We start from the raw sequence: 18,342 nt of genomic DNA, 5'->3' as shown, positions 1-18,342 counted from the left end.
CATCTGGGAAGAGAACTTGCACTGTATACAACTACTGCTGGATGTACTACAACTCTTATTTTGCACTTAGTAAAGAAAGAATTTTAGTCTTCTACTTCTTGCCTGATCCTTATACCAACTTTTCACTGCACAGATCCCAAGGGAGCAATGGTCTGAGGGAGTACACCATGATACAACATCATCAGGGCCATTACCGCTCCCATCCTCGGCGCTGGCTCCTCAGGGGCTTGCTGCGAATGCCTCCTTAAGGTCTGGGATCATCCCATTATATATTGTTTTCACACAGACACAAAACATATCACATTTTAATTTGTAGGAACACAATAATTTGGATCATTACCGCCATGTTGGAAGGTGTTGATGTCCATAGATGTTTTTGCATTAACCCCACATAGCCACACATAAAACAATAAAACACATGATATCATGATCTTACAGTATAAAAATACTTACATTCCTTCTCTTGATGGCTTCTCTCAACATGTCTACTACATCCTGTCCTTCACAGTCAGTGGCTTTGAAACCTTTTGTCCATCCAACTAATGTCCCCTGTGAACACAGCATAACTCATGGGCATATTACAATGAGTATTTGTTGGATACCAGTCGCTATACCCCTAAAGGAATGGCTCCTAAAGTGCTGTAGACAATGCTGTAGCCATAAATATATTAACACTACACATATGGAGGAGAGTTGTACTTATTATTTACCTGCTTTCTGTTACAGGGAAGCAGAATCCTTACATAACATTACAAGCACTATACTTAGACACCAACTTTTAACGTTACATGCCTTATGGACTCACAGGGTACCTTGCAGAACCTGGGTTGGTAATAAGAATTTGTGTCATGCAGTAATCATTTTTAATTGACTGAATCATTACTGATGGCAAAGTATGAACAGATATATTGGAGAGTTGCATTGCATGACTGACATGGAGAATGTAAAGTGGCCACCTGACAACCTACTGTTCGAGACTGAAAGTCTACACCAGAGGTCCCCAATCTTTTAAAGGCTGCATGTCTCTGTGACACATACGACAGGTAAGCTAAGTTGACTATGAAAAGAGAAACTACCTGCTACAGATGGATCTGGATAGATTGGAGGCATGGGCAGAGAAGTGGCAGATGAGGTTTAACATTGATAAATGTAAGGTTATGCACATAGGAAGGAATAATGCAAGTCACCTGTACATACTAAATGGTAAAACACTGGGTAACACTGACATGGAAAAGGACCTAGGAATTTTAATAAACAGCCAACTAAGCTGTAGCGTCAGGCAGCTGCTGCCAAGGCCAATAAAATAATGGGTTGCATCAAAAGGGGCATAGATGCCCGTGATGAGAACATAGTCCTACCACTCTTCAAATCACTAGTCAGACCACACATGGAGTAGTGTGTACAGTTCTGGGCTCCTGTGAACAAGGCAGACATAGCAGAGCTGGAGAGGGTTCAGAGGAGAGCAACTAAAGTAATAACTGCAATGGGGCAACTACAGTACCCTGAAAGATTATCAGCATTAGGGTTATTCACTTTAGAAAAAAGACAACTGAGGGGAGATATAATTAATATTGTAAGAAGGTACAAGGAATCATCGTGAATGATAGGTACGTGTCACCGAGGTTCCTGGCCTTGGTGGAGTAAGAGCCGGTTTTTATGTGTCAGCAGCAGTTGCTGTTTGACACCTTAATACTTAGTATGGCTGTATAGCTGATCCAGGACAGCTCTTACTGGGAGTAGTCAAAGTGCTGGGTGGGTGACTATTCCCCATGTTCCAGGCTGGGTTTTGCCAGGCCTAAAAAACAGCCAGCACTGCCAGGTGAGGAGGATTACCTCAGTCTGACAGTGGAGCTCAGGAGGTGTGTTCTGGGATCTGAGGCTTGTGCCGTGCTGGAAGGTTGAGACCCGTCTGTAAGGGAAACGGGCCCCCTAAAAGCCTCCTATGGACTGCTGAAGGCAGAACTGCCAACAAGGTAATTTTTGCTATATGGACTTTCCATTGTGTGTGAACTAACACCAAGACTGCAAAGTGACGTTTTGTTTTTGCTTTATGTGTGAATAAACACAGAAGTTTGATTTAAGAACTGGTAATTTGCATCTATACTGCGTCCGCACACCCTGTCTACCAGAGCGAATCCCCACACTATGTATACATTTATCAGGGGTCAGTACAGAGATCTCTCCCATAATCTATTTATCCCCAGGTCTGTGACTGTGACAAGGGGACATCCTCTGCGTCTAGAGGAAAGAAGGTTTGTACACAAACATAGAAGAGGATTCCTTACGGTAAGAGCAGTGAGACTATGGAACTCTCTGCCTGAGGAGGTGGTGATGGGGAGTTCACTAAAGGAATTCAAGAGGGGCCTGGATGTATTTCTGGAGTGTAATAATATTACAGGCTATAGCTACTAGAGATGAGTTGTTGATCCAGGGAGTTATTCTGATTGCCTGATTGGAGTCAGGAAGGATTTTTTTTCCCCTTAAGTGGGGAAACTTGGCTTGTACCTCACAGTTTTTTTTTTTTTGCCTTCCTCTGGATCAACTTGCAGGATAACAGGCCGAACTGGGTGGACAGATGTCTTTTTTCCGCCTTATATACTATATTACTATGTTACCTATTAAATATTTAGTGTCATGATTAAACCTACCCTAGTGCAGTGGCATACCCGAGTAAAATTCCCATTGGCCTGCTGTGCAGATACCAGTTAAGCCCCCACAGTAATAATCCTCCATTATGAGGTCTCAATCCATATTTAGCTCCCCCACCACACTCCACTCCCTAAAATCCCCCCTGAAACAAAAAAAAACCTTACTGCATGGGCCACTGAGCAATGCTTATGCAGTAAAGTTTGTTTTTGTAATGTAATGTTTGTAATGTTTTTGACATGCTATGCACTGTTACAACAGCATAATGCTTATGGGTGGCACTGGGAATGGAACTAACCCCTCCATTCCACTCCGCCCCCTTGATAGGAGTGGGCTTGCCCGAATTTCTGTCAGGAGGAGGAGTTAGCTTGGCAAGCCTGGAGTGAGGAAGCATGTCCATCTGCTCCTGCTCCAAGGGCCTTAGGGACTAGAAATCCAGCTTTTCCTTCTGTGAGGACCACTACTCCAGGGAGATTTCAGGGTCCTAGGCCACATATATTCTGCAAGCTAAAGCTTTCACAATTAGAAGAGTGATCAGCACTATAGTTATACAGACTCCACTGCAATTGAGGAGAAACATGTTAAGACACCCATCACCACAGTTCAGGACAGGAAAACTCACAAGCCTGCATTTCACAAGTGCACACCTATAGTCACAAGTTCCAACTTATTGCTATTAGCAAGAGAATCAGGAGAGAAAGACTTCTGGCTAGTGTATTCATAGTGCCAACTGCTGCCACCATATCTCATCATCTGGGGAGTGAAACTGCACTTTGTACAAACAACTGCTGGATGTACTACAACTTACGCTTTGCATTTAGTAAAGAGAAACTTTTGTTCTTTTACTTGAGGCCTGATTCCTTGCACCATCTTTTCACTGCACCAATCCCCAGGGAGTGACAGCCTAAAGGAGTACACTGTGATGCAACATCTCATTAGGCCACTCAGAGACTGTAGACTGGCCCAATGCAAAGCCTGGTTTAGGCCTTGAGGAGGCACAGCCTACGAGACAGCCTGGCATGTCCTCTGACGACTAATCAGTGCATGCGCATCCGTTGCTCCTTTGGGCTGCAGGCCTGAGCCAGTCTGTGTGCAGTGCACAACATGCGACTGAATGAATAGCATTGTCTGTAATAGTGTCACAGCAGCTCCCTTGCAGTTTGGCACCCGGGGCAACTACACCCACCACACACATGCTATGCCACTGCCCTAGTGTTACTTACAGTTATAAGGTTTAGTACCAAGTTCTAGCAATACCATGACCTTCCTAATGCCACTACAGCACCATAGTACCAACAGGTAAGTAATAGAACCATGTAAGACAGAACTAGATAACCATACCTTGTCAATACGATCTTGTTTACATGGGAAGGAAAATGTAAATCCCAGGGGCAGTGGGGCACCTTTAATTCCCATGTAGTCTAGGAATTCTGCGATACATTCCACAATGTGGTCAAACAGCTGGAATACAATAGGATGAAAGACATAGTAAGGCATCCATTACATTAATGGCTGGCCTAAGGGGTGTTCCACCTGTGCCGTTACACTACTGAAGTCATTGTGCCAGATTATCTGGGTACCTGGAGCTAGTACCTCAGTCCCACACTTGGTTTCTGAATTTATAGAAAGGCAACTGCACAGGATTCATTCCTTGCTTTGTTGGGTGTCATTTAACCACTTAAGGACCACTAGTGACCAGGCCCTTTTTTACAAATCGGCACTCCACAACTTTAGCGGTTTATTGCTCGGTCATGCAACTTACCACCCAAATGAATTTTACCTCCTTTTCTTCTCACTAATAGAGCTTTCATTTGGTGGTATTTCATTGCCGCTGACATTTTTACTTTTTTTGTTATTAATCGAAATTTAACGATTTTTTTGCAAAAAAATGACATTTTTCACTTTCAGCTGTAAAATTTTGCAAAAAAAACGACATCCATATATACATTTTTCGCCAAATTTATTGTTCTACATGTCTTTGATAAAAAAAAAATGTTTGGGCAAAAAAAAAATGGTTTGGGTAAAAGTTATAGCATTTACAAACTATGGTACAAAAATGTGAATTTCCGCTTTTTGAAACAGCTCTGACTTTCTGAGCACCTGTCATGATTCCTGAGGTTCTACAATGCCCAAACAGTAGAAAACCCCCACAAATGACCCCATTTCGGAAAGTAGACACCCTAAGGTATTCGCTGATGGGCAAAGTGAGTTCATAGAACTTTTTATTTTTTGTCACAAGTTAGCGGAAAATGATGATGATTTTTTTTTTCTTACAAAGTCTCATATTCCACTAACTTGCGACAAAAAATAAAAAATTCTAAAAACTTGCCATGCCCCTCACGGAATACCTTGGGGTGTCTTCTTTCCAAAATGGGGTCACTTGTGGCGTAGTTATACTGCCCTGGCAATTTAGGGGCCCAAATGTGTGAGAAGAACTTTGCAATCAAAATGTGTAAAAAATGACCGATGAAATCCAAAAGGTGCACTTTGGAATATGTGCCCCTTTGCCCACCTTGGCAGCAAAAAAGTGTGACACATCTGGTATCGCCGTACTCAGGAGAAGTTGGGGAATGTGTTTTGGGGTGTCATTTTACATATACCCATGCTGGGTGAGAGAAATATCTTGGTCAAATGCCAACTTTGTATAAAAAAATGGGAAAAGTTGTCTTTTGCCAAGATATTTCTCTCACCCAGCATGGGTATATGTAAAATGACACCCCAAAACACATTCCCCAACTTCTCCTGAGTACGGCGATACCAGATGTGTCACACTTTTTTGCTGCCAAGGTGGGCAAAGGGGCACATATTCCAAAGTGCACCTTTCAGATTTTGCAGGCCATTTTTTACACATTTTGATTGCAAGGTACTTCTCACACATTTGGGCCCCTAAATTGCCAGGGCAGTATAACTACGCCACAAGTGACCCCATTTTGGAAAGAAGACACCCCAAGGTATTCCGTGAGGGGCATGGCAAGTTTTTAGAATTTTTTATTTTTTGTCACAAGTTAGCGGAAAATGATGATTTTTTTTTTTTCTCTTTTTTCCTTACAAAGTGTCATATTCCACTAACTTGCGACAAAAAATAAAAAATTCTAGGAACTCGCCATGCCCCTCACGGAATACCTTGGGGTGTCTTCTTTCCAAAATGGGGTCACTTGTGGCGTAGTTATACTGCCCTGGCAATTTAGGGGCCCAAATGTGTGAGAAGTACTTTGCAATCAAAATCTGTAAAAAAATGACCGGTGAAATCCGAAAGGTGCACTTTGGAATATGTGCCCCTTTGCCCACCTTGGCAGCAAAAAAGTGTGACACATCTGGTATCGCCGTACTCAGGAGAAGTTGGGGAATGTGTTTTGGGGTGTCATTTTACATATACCCATGCTGGGTGAGAGAAATATCTTGGTCAAATGCCAACTTTGTATAAAAAAATGGGAAAAGTTGTCTTTTGCCAAGATATTTCTCTCACCCAGCATGGTTATATGTAAAATGACACCCCAAAACACATTGCCCAACTTCTCCTGAGTACGGCGATACCAGATGTGTGACACTTTTTTGCAGCCAAGGTGGGCAAAGGGGCACATATTCCAAAGTGCACCTTTCGGATTTCACCGGTCATTTTTTTACAGATTTTGATTGCAAAGTACTTCTCACACATTTGGGCCCCTAAATTGCCAGGGCAGTATAACTACGCCACAAGTGACCCCATTTTGGAAAGAAGACACCCCAAGGTATTCCGTGAGGGGCATGGCGAGTTCCTAGAATTTTTTATTTTTTGTCGCAAGTTAGTGGAATATGAGACTTTGTAAGGAAAAAAGAAAAAAAAAGAAAAATCATCATTTTCCGCTAACTTGTGACAAAAAATAAAAAATTCTAGGAACTCGCCGTGCCCCTCACGGAATACCTTGGGGTGTCTTCTTTCCAAAATGGGGTCACTTGTGGCGTAGTTATACTGTCCTGGCAATTTAGGGGCCCAAATGTGTAAGAAGTACCTTGCAATCAAAATGTGTAAAAAATGGCCGGTGAAATCCGAAAGGTGCACTTTGGAATATGTGCCCCTTTGCCCACCTTGGCTGCAAAAAAGTGTCACACATCTGGTATCGCCGTACTCAGGAGAAGTTGGGCAATGTGTTTTGGGGTGTCATTTTACATATAACCATGCTGGGTGAGAGAAATATCTTGGCAAAAGACAACTTTTCCCATTTTTTTATACAAACTTGGCATTTGACCAAGATATTTTTCTCACCCAGCATGGGTATATGTAAAATGACACCCCAAAACACATTCCCCAACTTCTCCTGAGTACGGCGATACCACATGTGTGACACTTTTTTGCAGCCTAGATGCGCAAAGGGGCCCAAATTCCTTTTAGGAGGGCATTTTTAGACATTTGGATCCCAGACTTCTTCTCACACTTTCGGGCCCCTAAAAAGCCAGGGCAGTATAAATACCCCACATGTGACCCCACTTTGGAAAGAAGACACCCCAAGGTATTCAATGAGGGGCCTGGCGAGTTCCTAGAATTTTTTTTTTTGCATAAGTTAGCGGATATTGATTTTTTTTTGTTTTTTTCTCACAAAGTCTCACTTTCCGCTAACTTAGGACAAAAATTTCAATCTTTCATGGACTCAATATGCCCCTCACGGAATACCTTGGGGTGTCTTCTTTCCGAAATGGGGTCACATGTGGGGTATTTATACTGCCCTGGCTTTTTAGGGGCCCTAAAGCGTGAGAAGAAGTCTGGAATATAAATGTCTAAAAATGTTTACGCATTTGGATTCCGTGAGGGGTATGGTGAGTCCATGTGAGATTTTATTTTTTGACACAAGTTAGTGGAATATGAGACTTAGTAAGAAAAAACAAAAACAAAAACAAACAAAAAATTTCCGCTAACTTGTGCCAAAAAAAATGTCTGAATGGAGCCTTACCAGGGGGGGGGGGGGTGATCAATGACAGGGGGGTGATCAATGACAGGGGGGTGATCAATGACAGGGGGGTGATCACCCATATAGACTCCCTGATCACCCCCCTGTCATTGATCACCCCCCCTGTAAGGCTCCATTCAGACATCCGCATGATTTTTTACGGATCCATGGATACATGGATCGGATCCACAGAACGCATGCGGACGTCTGAATGGAGCCTTACAGGGGGGTTATCAATGACAGGGGGTGATCAGGGTAATCACCCCCCTGTCACTGATCACCCCCCCTGTAAGGCTCCATTCAGACATCCGCATGATTTTTTACGGATCCATGGATCCATGGATCGGATCCACAAAACGCATGCGGACGTCTGAATGGAGCCTTACAGGGGGGTTATCAATGACAGGGGGGTGATCAGGGAGTGTATATGGGTGATCACCCGCCTGTCATTGATCACCCCCTGTAAGGCTCCATTCAGATGTCCGCATGTGTTTTGCGGATCCGATCCATGTATCCATGGATTCGTAAAAATCATGCGGACGTCTGAATGGAGCCTTACAGGGGGGTGATCAATGACAGGGGGGTGATCAATGACAGGGGGTGATCAGGGAGTGTATATGGGTGATCACCCGCCTGTCATTGATCACCCCCCTGTAAGGCTCCATTCAGACGTCCGTATGCTTTTTGCGGATCTGATCCATGTATCCGTAAAAATCATACGGACGTCTGAACGGAGCCTGACAGGGGGGTGATCAATGACAGGGCGGTGATCAATGACAGGGGGGTGATCAGGGAGTTTATATGGGGTGATCATGGGTGATCAGGGGTTTATAAGGGGTTAATAAGTGACGGGGGGGGGGGGGTGTAGTGTAGTGTGGTGTTTGGTGCGACTGTACTGACCTACCTGAGTCCTCTGGTGGTCGATCCTAACAAAAGGGACCACCAGAGGACCAGGTAGGAGGTATATTAGACGCTGTTATGAAAACAGCGTCTAATATACCTGTTAGGGGTTAAAAAATTCGGATCTCCAGCCTGCCAGCGAACGATCGCCGCTGGCATGCTGGAGATCCACTCGCTTACCTTCCGTTCCTGTGTGCGCGCGTTCACAGGAAATCTCGCGTCTCGCGAGATGACGCCTATTGGCGTTAGTGTGACCTGGGAGAGCCGCCGCGATGACGCCTTTCGGCGTTAGCGTGGCGGCAAGCGGTTAATCAACTGTCTGGCACTGCCTTTTGAACACTTATGACAATGTTTGCAGGTACTGTATTATTGTTATTTGGGGACTGTATGGTATATCTAAGAGGGGGCAGCTACAAAAAGAGGTATCTCCCAAGGAAGAGAACCATATTGCCAGCACCATCTCTTGGAAGTGACTCTCTATGAGTCAAAATCCAACTTTCCAACAAGCCACGGGATTTGACAAGGCAATATAGCCAATCCATCCATTGACAGGTATCTGGCTTGGCTATATTCCCTTGTCAAATCCCAAGGTTTGTTGTTGGAAAAGAGTTGGATTTTTACTCATAGGGAGTCAGTTCCAAGAGGTGGCACTGGCGAGATAGTTCTCTTCCTTGGGAGATACGTACCTCTTTGCATATTTGTTTCCCATGGAGATTTGCCAATAAATCTCCATACAGGACTGGTCTATTTAAGGAGATTCAGCTCCTTGCGTAGGGTGTATCTACAGAAGCTTCTGCACACGTCAACATCCAAACTAAGGCCAGCCCTTGTTACATCAAGTTGGGTATCAACTGACCTTTTTAAACATTTAAAACCTAAAATATACAGTCACCTCCAATATTCCATTCTCTACCTTATATTACAGATTTTGAGATAATTTTAGTATGGGACATGCTGTTGCCATGTGAACACTTACCTCTTCCCCAGTGCCTTGCATTATTTCTAGTGGGATAGCAAAGATCTTGTTGTACATCCTTACATTACGTCTTCTGCCACTCCTGATTTTGACTAGCAAAACCCGAAAATTTGTTCCTCCTAGGTCCAGAGCTAGAAATTTTCCATGCTCTAAAATACAGATTGGAAATTTTAGATGATCAACCTATATTATGTATAGATTGACTTTAGTCTCTAACACTACCCAGGAGGAGGAATTGTACTATGCCTTTCTAATGGATGAGATGATTTTCTTATAAAGAGCTCCAAATCCCCTGCTTCTACCGGCAACCATTACTAGACTGTACTATCTGCATACAGATTTATATAGCTCCCTCCCTTTAAAACTTGTTGGAAGTAAAAGTGGAGGTCTTGCCTGTGGCAATCAATCAGGTTGGCCCTTTTATTTTCCAAAAGACCTCTCAAATATGAGGTGTAGAATCTGATTGGGTTTCATCAGTTACAAAATACGGTGGATTTACTTAGTTAAATGCAACAAAATTCTGGCTCAATTTGGTGTACATGCCTTGCTCCAGATTTATTATGTATTTTAGACACTGCTGAACCTTAACAGACATTGCCTACAAAGAGTTGTGGTTCAGAGGAAAAAATAATTTAAATTTAAACATTCACCTATATTGGTGCAAAAAATTGATGGAAAGCATGATCAGACTAGGGTTACTTGGCCTCACCACAGGAAATTATTTTCAGGGCTCAACCCCTTTATCAACAACAGTCTAATAGCTTTTGAATCTAAGAAATAGATCTAAGTGTCAAATGATTAGCTCCAAAGGCATCTCCAAATGGACCTTTAGGGCCCACTATGGCTTCAGAGATTGGGCCCATTGGAGGATCCTCTGGAACTTTGGTTCGCCAGTCCAACCCTGGTGAAAAATACGCCAATCAAGAGGTTACAATGTGATAAATTTGTTACATCTTCTGCCTGACTGCTCTAGATTTAGGCTATCTAAATGTATTGCAATAGTAACAATCTGCCCCAATGTGTCTAGTCCATCAAAAAGATTAAAACACAAAGTACCTGTCCCATCTGGTGTTCCATAAACATAAGTTGGTAACATTTTCACAGTTGCGGAGTCATGAGTTTCTTTCTTAAGTCCATATTTTAACTCTGTAATCATCCTTAATTTAATATCTGCAAGTTTATCATCTGAAATATGAAGCAGATCTAGAACCTCATCAATCTGCTTGTGTTGGGAGAACAACCTACAAGCCACGGCTGTTACCATAGCCGCTCCTTTACCACTGCCGCTTTCTGAGAGAAGGAATCGCACATCACAATTAGGAACCAGTCTCCTTACAACCTTGTGTAGTCGTTTAGCATACCTAAAAAAGAAATGATTCTGATAAAGTAAAGGTCAAAGGACATTTGAACAATACTTATCTTTCCTACATTATCTTTTCAAGAAACCAATGTCATGAATGATGTGGAGTCTTTTCCTTGGATATTTGCTTAGTCTCCTTAAAGAGACCAGTCCTATATGGAGACTTTTTGCCAATGCTCCATGGGAAGCAAATATGCAAAAAGGTAGAGAACCATCTAGCGAGTGCCACCTCTTGGAAGTGGCTCCCTATGAGTCAAAATCTGAGATTCTAACAAACATTTGACAAGGGAATATAACCTTTCTACTTAATAAGAATACAGAGCTCTGTAACTAAAGACTAATAGACATGACTTACTGCTCCGGGAAGTTCTGGATTATCAGACTTTTACTGTGTATTTATTATGATATACACCAATTAATCATAACATTAAAACTACTGACAGATGAAGTGAATAACACTGATTATCTGGTGACAATGGCACCTTGTCAGGGGCGAGGATATATTAGGCAGAAAGTGTGAAAAGTCATTTCTGGAATTTGATGTGTTGGAAGCAGGAAAGGGGGAAAGAAGGGTGGTATTACACTGCCCGATCATTGGGCAGTGGGATGGTGGTTGGAGGATAACACGCTTGTTTGTACCAACCTGATTACACAGGCCGATGCATACTGAATCGTGAGTTGTTCCTTTCTCATTTTGGTCTATTCGTTATCAGCAGAACATCCCTTACACATTTGCTGCCGATAATTGGGCATCTTTTATCTTAGTGAAAGATGCAGATCAGCTGATGAATGAGCATTTGCTTGTTCATCAGCTGATCGATTATACAAGCCTATTATTGGGAATGAGAGTTTGTACTCCCAGTAATTGGCCCAAAATCATGCAGTGTAATAGGGCCTTTCAGGTCTGAGTGACTTTGCTAAGGACCAAATTCTGATGTCAAGTCAACAGGACCAGAGAACTTACAAAGCAGAAGGTCTTGTAGGGTGTTTCCAGTATGCATTGGTTCTTAACTCAAAGTGGTCCAAACAAGCACAACCGGTGAACAAGGCAGATTAGTCAGACTGCCCATGCAGACCCTGTCTATCACTGAAAGCACCAACAATGAGTACATGAGCATCAGAGTTGAACTACCTGGAAAATGGTTACCTGGGTTAACAAAATGTTTTCTTTTGCATCATGGGGATCCGGTGCTTGTATTTAGTGCTTACCTGGGTAAGAGATATCTAGCCTTGCAGAGACAATGTGAAGGTCTGGGCAACGTTCTGCTGGCAAACTGTAGGTCCTGGCGTCCATGTGAATGTTACTTTGACAGGCTACACTAACCTAATCATTGTTGCAGACCAGACCCCTACATGGCAACAATATTCCCTAATAGTAGCTTCTTTCTACAGAATAATGTGCTCTGCCCTACTGCAAAAATTGTTCAGGAATGGTTCAAAGAACATGACAAAAACTCGAAGGTACTTTTTGTCTCTTTCTCTGCCTGAGCAATAGGTGTATCTAGTGTGCTAGTCCCTGCAAAACTTGTGTTTCATTAGTCTGCCTGTGTACTGACTTCTGCCTTATTCCCTGAACTAACTTATTTCTTGGATTCACACACACTCTGACCACCCTGACCTTGGCCTGTTACTGACTAAGTGTTTAGCTGTTCCGTCAGTGCTTTGCATCAGTGTCTCTGACTCCCATTGGTCTGACTCCCAGGGGTTAAAGGGTGAATACCATAATAACACCCTTAGGTTTAGCCCAAAGTCAAACTGATTGGTTGACACAGTGATTCTACACCTACTGACCATTACACAATGCTGACTTCTTTTTTTTTTTTTTTTTAAACAGTGCCACACCTGTCCACAGTTTGTATGTGGCATTGCAGCTCCAATTCAGTCACTTCAATGGAATGGAATTGCAATACCATGGACAGATGTGGACCTGTTTCTGGAAGAAAGAAGCCATGTTTTTTCCATCCTGGACAACCTTTAAAGGATCTACTGCTAGTTGTGGTGTCCATTCCACCATATATGATTAGCTACTTACTGGGGATGTGTTCTATAAACTGTGCCATCCATTCCAACAGTTATCCTCATCCTATCCAACTTCTTGTTTTCACGAAGTCGTGTCAGGATGGCGGCCAGGGCAGCTGCACACAAGTTGGCCGATCGGAATGATACTATAGTGGCGACATGCTGGACAGCAATGCAGTCATCTTCTGACGGTTCCAGCCCAAGGTCAAGTAATATTTGTCTAGTGTTATATAGCCCTTCATTATATCTGCAATAGAAAACCAATAACAGAAGTATACAGAGGAATCGTTTCTATATGTGTAGTAAATTAATATGTGAATCCATCCTTACTTTTCCATGGAGGCCACTTGACTTGTTTCTATCTTTCCCTTGGTACGGAGAGCATTAGAGATTTTGCCACCAAACAGAAGACCTTTCTTTGCCATCTTTAACAGAATGAGTCGGACGAGTTCTCCCATGTACAAGCCACTGATCATCTTCTCAAATCTATCATAAAAACAAGACACAGTGATGTTTTTATTTATTTTTTATAAACAATCAAACTAATATTCAAAATCCTATAAATGACGGATGTCAGACTCTAAGAAGTTAATACACCTGTCAGCAAATTGATTAAATAAAATTTAGACTGTCCTTAAAAAATAGGTGAAAATTCGTGGGTTGGCAGAGTATCTCAGGATTCCTGATAATACCCAGGGGGCACCACATAAACTCCAATATTCTCTATTGAGTAATAGCAGATATCTCTATTAAGTAATAACAGAGTATCACACTTACTTCACTGGGGAGGAGGGCATAGGATAAAGCTATATATGGTGCAATTGAAAACATATCCGTCCCCGACTTAGACTTTTTTTTAAATGAATAATGCAAATGACTCCGTTATGAACGGATACAAGCGTTTGCATTATCGGTGCGGATACGTCTGTGCAGATCCAAGACGGATCCGCACCAAATGTGAGTGTGAAAGTAGCCTTAGACTCTGCATGGCCAAGCATGGGAGTCAGCAAGGTAATCTGCGACTACAGACTTTGCTGTATGTGTATATACAGTTAAGACACGCGTTATGCTTAACCATGTCCTGTTACATCAATCCTATCAAGTGTGATACAGTATCACACATGATAGGATTAGATCCTTCACCTCATCTGTTTTACATATGACAGGCATAGGTACAGCGGCTCAGCAGACTGTATCACTTATACTGTGTGCTGAGCCGCTGTCTGATGAGCCGCTGTATCTAATCCCATCATGCTTGATACTGTCTGCCAAGTTGCTGTACCTAAATAAGGCATATGTGAAACTGTCTGATGAGCTGCTGTATCTAATCCTGTCATGTGTGATACAGTCTGACTGCATCTCATACTACCATATGTGATACTATCTCCTGAGTTGCTGTATCTAAGCTGATCATGTGTGATAATAGCTGCTGTATAAGCCTTTCATATGTGGTACAGGATAGTACAGTAATATTGTATTTTGTGATACAAAAAATGTCTTTGATTTAGGGCCCTCAGATATCTTTAGAAATGCCAAGTCCGCCCCGCTAGCTACTGAGGCATACCAGGCACCTAAAAAAATGTAAGACTATGTGAAGACTATGTTCTAGGTCAGTGTTGCCGAACCTATGGCACGGGTGCCAGAGGCGGCACTCAGAGCCCTCTCTGTGGGCACCCTGGAGAAAGTCTAAGCTGTACCAATATGCCTTAGACTTTTCCTGCCATTCATCAGTGCAGGGTACACTATGAACGGCACAGCCAGCACATTGAATGTAGGCAGGCTAATATAGCTAAATGATAAAGTACATGGAAGATATAATACTATACTGGACTGTTGTATTCATGGTAAATTGCTGTGTTGGCACTTTACGATAAATAAGTGGGTTTTGGGTTACAGTTTGGGCACTCGGTCTTAAAAAGGTTCACCATCACTGTTCTAGGTTATAAATATAATTTGGGTGGTAGTCCTACTCCTGGCATCCCCACCAAAGGATAAGCCATCAACTTCAAAGCATTGTTACAGTATATAAGTAAAGAACAAGATATATCCTCATCCATCTCTGACTGCCGTCCCAAATTATATCCTGGCAGAAGACTTTTTGGACTAAGGAAGTGTTTATGAATGAGAATTGTAGACAGTAAGGATACACGATCCTTTCAAGGTGGCAGACCGCCTTCTCTATGGGACCTGGTACAGAAGCATGACTTGTACATGTTATATGTCTTTAATCTCTTATTGTAAATGAAATTATTGTTCTCATAAATGAATATAACATATACTTACAATTGCTTGCCAGGGTTCACTGATCCTAAATCTATTTCATTATCAAAACCTGTTCTGATGTCATCTAAGGCACCGTCATCTCCAAAAGCTCCCCACTCTGTATTAATGCACATCCGCCCTTCATCCCCTTCCACCAGGTCAATGTTACTCAGATTCTCCATGTAACAGGCATTTGTACCGGTCCCTACACAGCGGGAAGACAGATATGCCAGTCATATACAGGTTATCGACTTCCTAATATACAGTCATTACCAGTTTCAAGCCAGGGGGACTCAGGTTATAGAATAGCAGAGCGATATTAAAGATTGACTGGCAATGGAGAGGGCACATCTCCATTCACCATATACAGTGCCACATTAAATAAATATAACCCACCCTATTGGGAACCATGCACACAGCATTGCCATGTGTACAGATCCTGTACAGCAGTGAACAAATATCCCACATGCTTATGTATGTCCATCCTTAAAGAGGACTTGTCACCTATCCTGACATGTATGTTTTAGCAATTACCGGTACTTGCATTCCCCATATAACACCAATTCTGGAGCATCTATTCTTATGTCTGTATGCAGTTTGCAATGAAGGTCCAGAAGAGTGTTACCAGTTGGGGGGGGGGGGGGGTCCCTGCACTGTCTGACACTATACAATCAGTGCTTCCAGTGTCAAACTGTGCAGGGACTCACCCAGCTGGACCTTCACTGCAGACTGCTAGTAATTCATTCATAACTTCTATCAGGAATAATAAAGGAATGGCACACCACAGAGACATAAGAATAGATTATCCAGATACATGGGGGATGCAAGTAGTTACTCAAACAGACATGTCAGGGGAGGTTACAGGTCCTCTGTAATCACAAATGTATATGGCCAAAGCAGTTCCTTGATATTTGGGCACAGACCAAAGAGGTTGTCCCTGCAGAGACATTGACAGCATATCAATAGAATATAGCACCAATGTCCAATCGGCAGAGGTACAACCATGGTAGACGCTTCTCCTCCCCTCATATCGCTAAAAAGAAGTGGAAGCAACTCTTAGAAAGCAGCTATAAAGATCTGACTATAGGGCCTCCAAAATAATCAGAGTCAACAGGAGACAAAATGGCCTAGCACTTTCCCAGCACCACTTTGGTCTAGTGGTTGGAGGGGATTACAGCCGGTCAGATCCCTCTCAATTGGACATTATTAGGAAAAATATGGTAGAAGCATAAGTACTTTCACATCATGGATACCAGTCACCTCCCCCATAGGCTCAGTCTGCAAAGTGATACAGAGCAGGAGTCAGGAACGCTGGATGATAATAGAGCTGTAATATTAATGAGCACAGTTGTATTTCATATCCTACAATACTGGAGTAAAACTGATTAAATTCTTTTACCTACAATAACGCCAACTTCGCACAACTGGTCATCATATCCACAGGTCATCATGGTGCCTACTGTGTCATTCACCAAAGCCAGGACATCCACATTGGTGTACTGACAAGAGAACAGTTTTCACAATTAAACAGAAACTTGGCAGATTATTGTATAGAATGTACACATTATATCATAGGCATCCCCATAGCCGAATGGTTCTTGTAGGAGGCTGTAGAACTGTAGATCATCCCAAATTTTATTCATCACTTTGAACAACTTTGTCAGAAGAATATTGATCTCCTCATCACTATAAGAAGTGGGTTTTGGAACATACCTTTTTCTTCTTCAGCGTTTTCCTCAGTGTATTTACTACATCAGTTTGGTGAACTCCTCTTACTTTATAGTCTTTTGTCCATGATATCAAGACGCCCTACAAAAAAATCATAAAGTATGAAGTCAGACTAAGACCTCATGCACACGATTGAGTACATGTCCTAAACTTGTCTCCAAAATGCGGACTGCAGAACCATTGAAGTCGAAGGGTCAACAAAAAAATATAGATGGCACATGGACCACTTCCATATTTTGCAGATCCACGGTTTGCAGACTTCAAAATGCTTATGGTCGTGTGCATGAGGCCTTAATTAAGGGTTGGAACTCTTCCAAGCACATCTGTTCCAGCACTGACGGTCCCTTCCCAGCTGCTTCTGGTCAACTGTGGACCAGAAGGGTGTTATCTTGTTCGTTGTCATGTGCACCACAGCAGTGATGTGTCTCCAAGTGCCTTGTGACTACTGACACCAGTGAATGACTGCAGTGGTCTATGTTACAAAGGACAGGATGTCACAATTCTGGTCCACAGGAGACCAGAAGTGAGGACATAAGCACCGAAACGCAACTGTTAGGAAGAGGTAAGCGTCTTTTTTTACTTTATTGTATGCACCTTACGTAAGTTTGAGTTAAGTGTCAGACAACCCTTTTAATCAAATTGGCTCTGCTTGGTAACAAAAAAAACCCCTCAATAAATATCTCACCTCATCAAGTCGGGTCTGCTTGCAAGGAAATGAGAAGGTGAAACCGAGTGGAAGCTTTTCTGTTATCTGTCTTTTCTTCATGAAATCACCCAGACAGTTCGCAACATAATCAAAGAGCTGGAAATGCAATGAAATGGTCACTATGTGAATGTGAATGTTCATATAAAGAGTGGTAACTGTATAGACATATAGGGGGTCATTTATTAACACCGGCGTTTTAAACGCTGGTCCTAATAACCCCATGTGCTGGCGGTGGATCCGCTAAAGTTATGAAGATGCGCCGCTCAATACATGACTTTGGTGCATCCAACACCGATCTAAATGTAAGACAGCTAACTTGCTGGCTTAAATTTAGACCATTTTCTAGGCCTAAAACAGGCATAGAAAATGATGAATGAGACGGGCTTGGCAGTCTGCCCCCTTCCTCACCCACACCACGCCCTCTTTTTTAGACCTGGTGTGAACTGGGAAAAGTCACAGATTACAGCGCAAATAACCTTTGCACCACAATCTGCGACAGATATATGCCAGAAAACTGTCAAATATCCGATGGTAAATGACCTCCATAGTTCACACGTCATACACATTGTGCTCTGTAAATGACTGTACATGGGGTCAGACTTACTTCAGCTTTGCTTCCATTTATTATTTCACTGGGGGTTGGATAAAACTGACTGTCCATCTGAACATTCTGTGTTCCATCTTCAGATACTTTCACCCTAAGAACTTTGAATTTTGAACCACCGAGATCGAGGGCAAGAAAGTCCCCCTTTTCTATATGGCAAGAGATAAAGGAAGATTATTACTAAAGATATCGCTGGGACTGAGTAGGAGCATAAATAAT

The 18,342-nt window shown here is 42.5% G+C and overlaps 1 protein-coding gene across 1 annotated transcript in view; it reads right to left on the bottom strand.

Moving 5' to 3' along the window:
• The window catches only part of HKDC1 (hexokinase domain containing 1), a 42,769-nt gene that overhangs the window by 12,762 nt on the left and 11,665 nt on the right, over nucleotides 1-18,342 (bottom strand). Inside the window, exons 3-13 of the mRNA XM_044298891.1 lie at nucleotides 18,124-18,272; nucleotides 17,499-17,615; nucleotides 16,799-16,894; nucleotides 16,485-16,584; nucleotides 15,107-15,290; nucleotides 13,154-13,309; nucleotides 12,837-13,070; nucleotides 10,501-10,805; nucleotides 9,445-9,593; nucleotides 3,988-4,107; nucleotides 454-549 (exon numbers count right to left, since the gene is read on the bottom strand). Coding sequence (XP_044154826.1) covers nucleotides 454-549; nucleotides 3,988-4,107; nucleotides 9,445-9,593; nucleotides 10,501-10,805; nucleotides 12,837-13,070; nucleotides 13,154-13,309; nucleotides 15,107-15,290; nucleotides 16,485-16,584; nucleotides 16,799-16,894; nucleotides 17,499-17,615; nucleotides 18,124-18,272 — 1,706 coding nt within the window. The remainder of the gene's footprint in view (nucleotides 1-453; nucleotides 550-3,987; nucleotides 4,108-9,444; nucleotides 9,594-10,500; nucleotides 10,806-12,836; nucleotides 13,071-13,153; nucleotides 13,310-15,106; nucleotides 15,291-16,484; nucleotides 16,585-16,798; nucleotides 16,895-17,498; nucleotides 17,616-18,123; nucleotides 18,273-18,342) is intronic.

Source organism: Bufo gargarizans, chromosome 6 (genome assembly GCF_014858855.1).
Source record: "Bufo gargarizans isolate SCDJY-AF-19 chromosome 6, ASM1485885v1, whole genome shotgun sequence".
NCBI classification, from domain to species: Eukaryota; Metazoa; Chordata; class Amphibia; order Anura; family Bufonidae; genus Bufo; species Bufo gargarizans.
The sequence above is the reverse complement of the archived record's forward strand: the minus strand, read 5'-3'. Positions and strand labels throughout refer to the sequence as shown.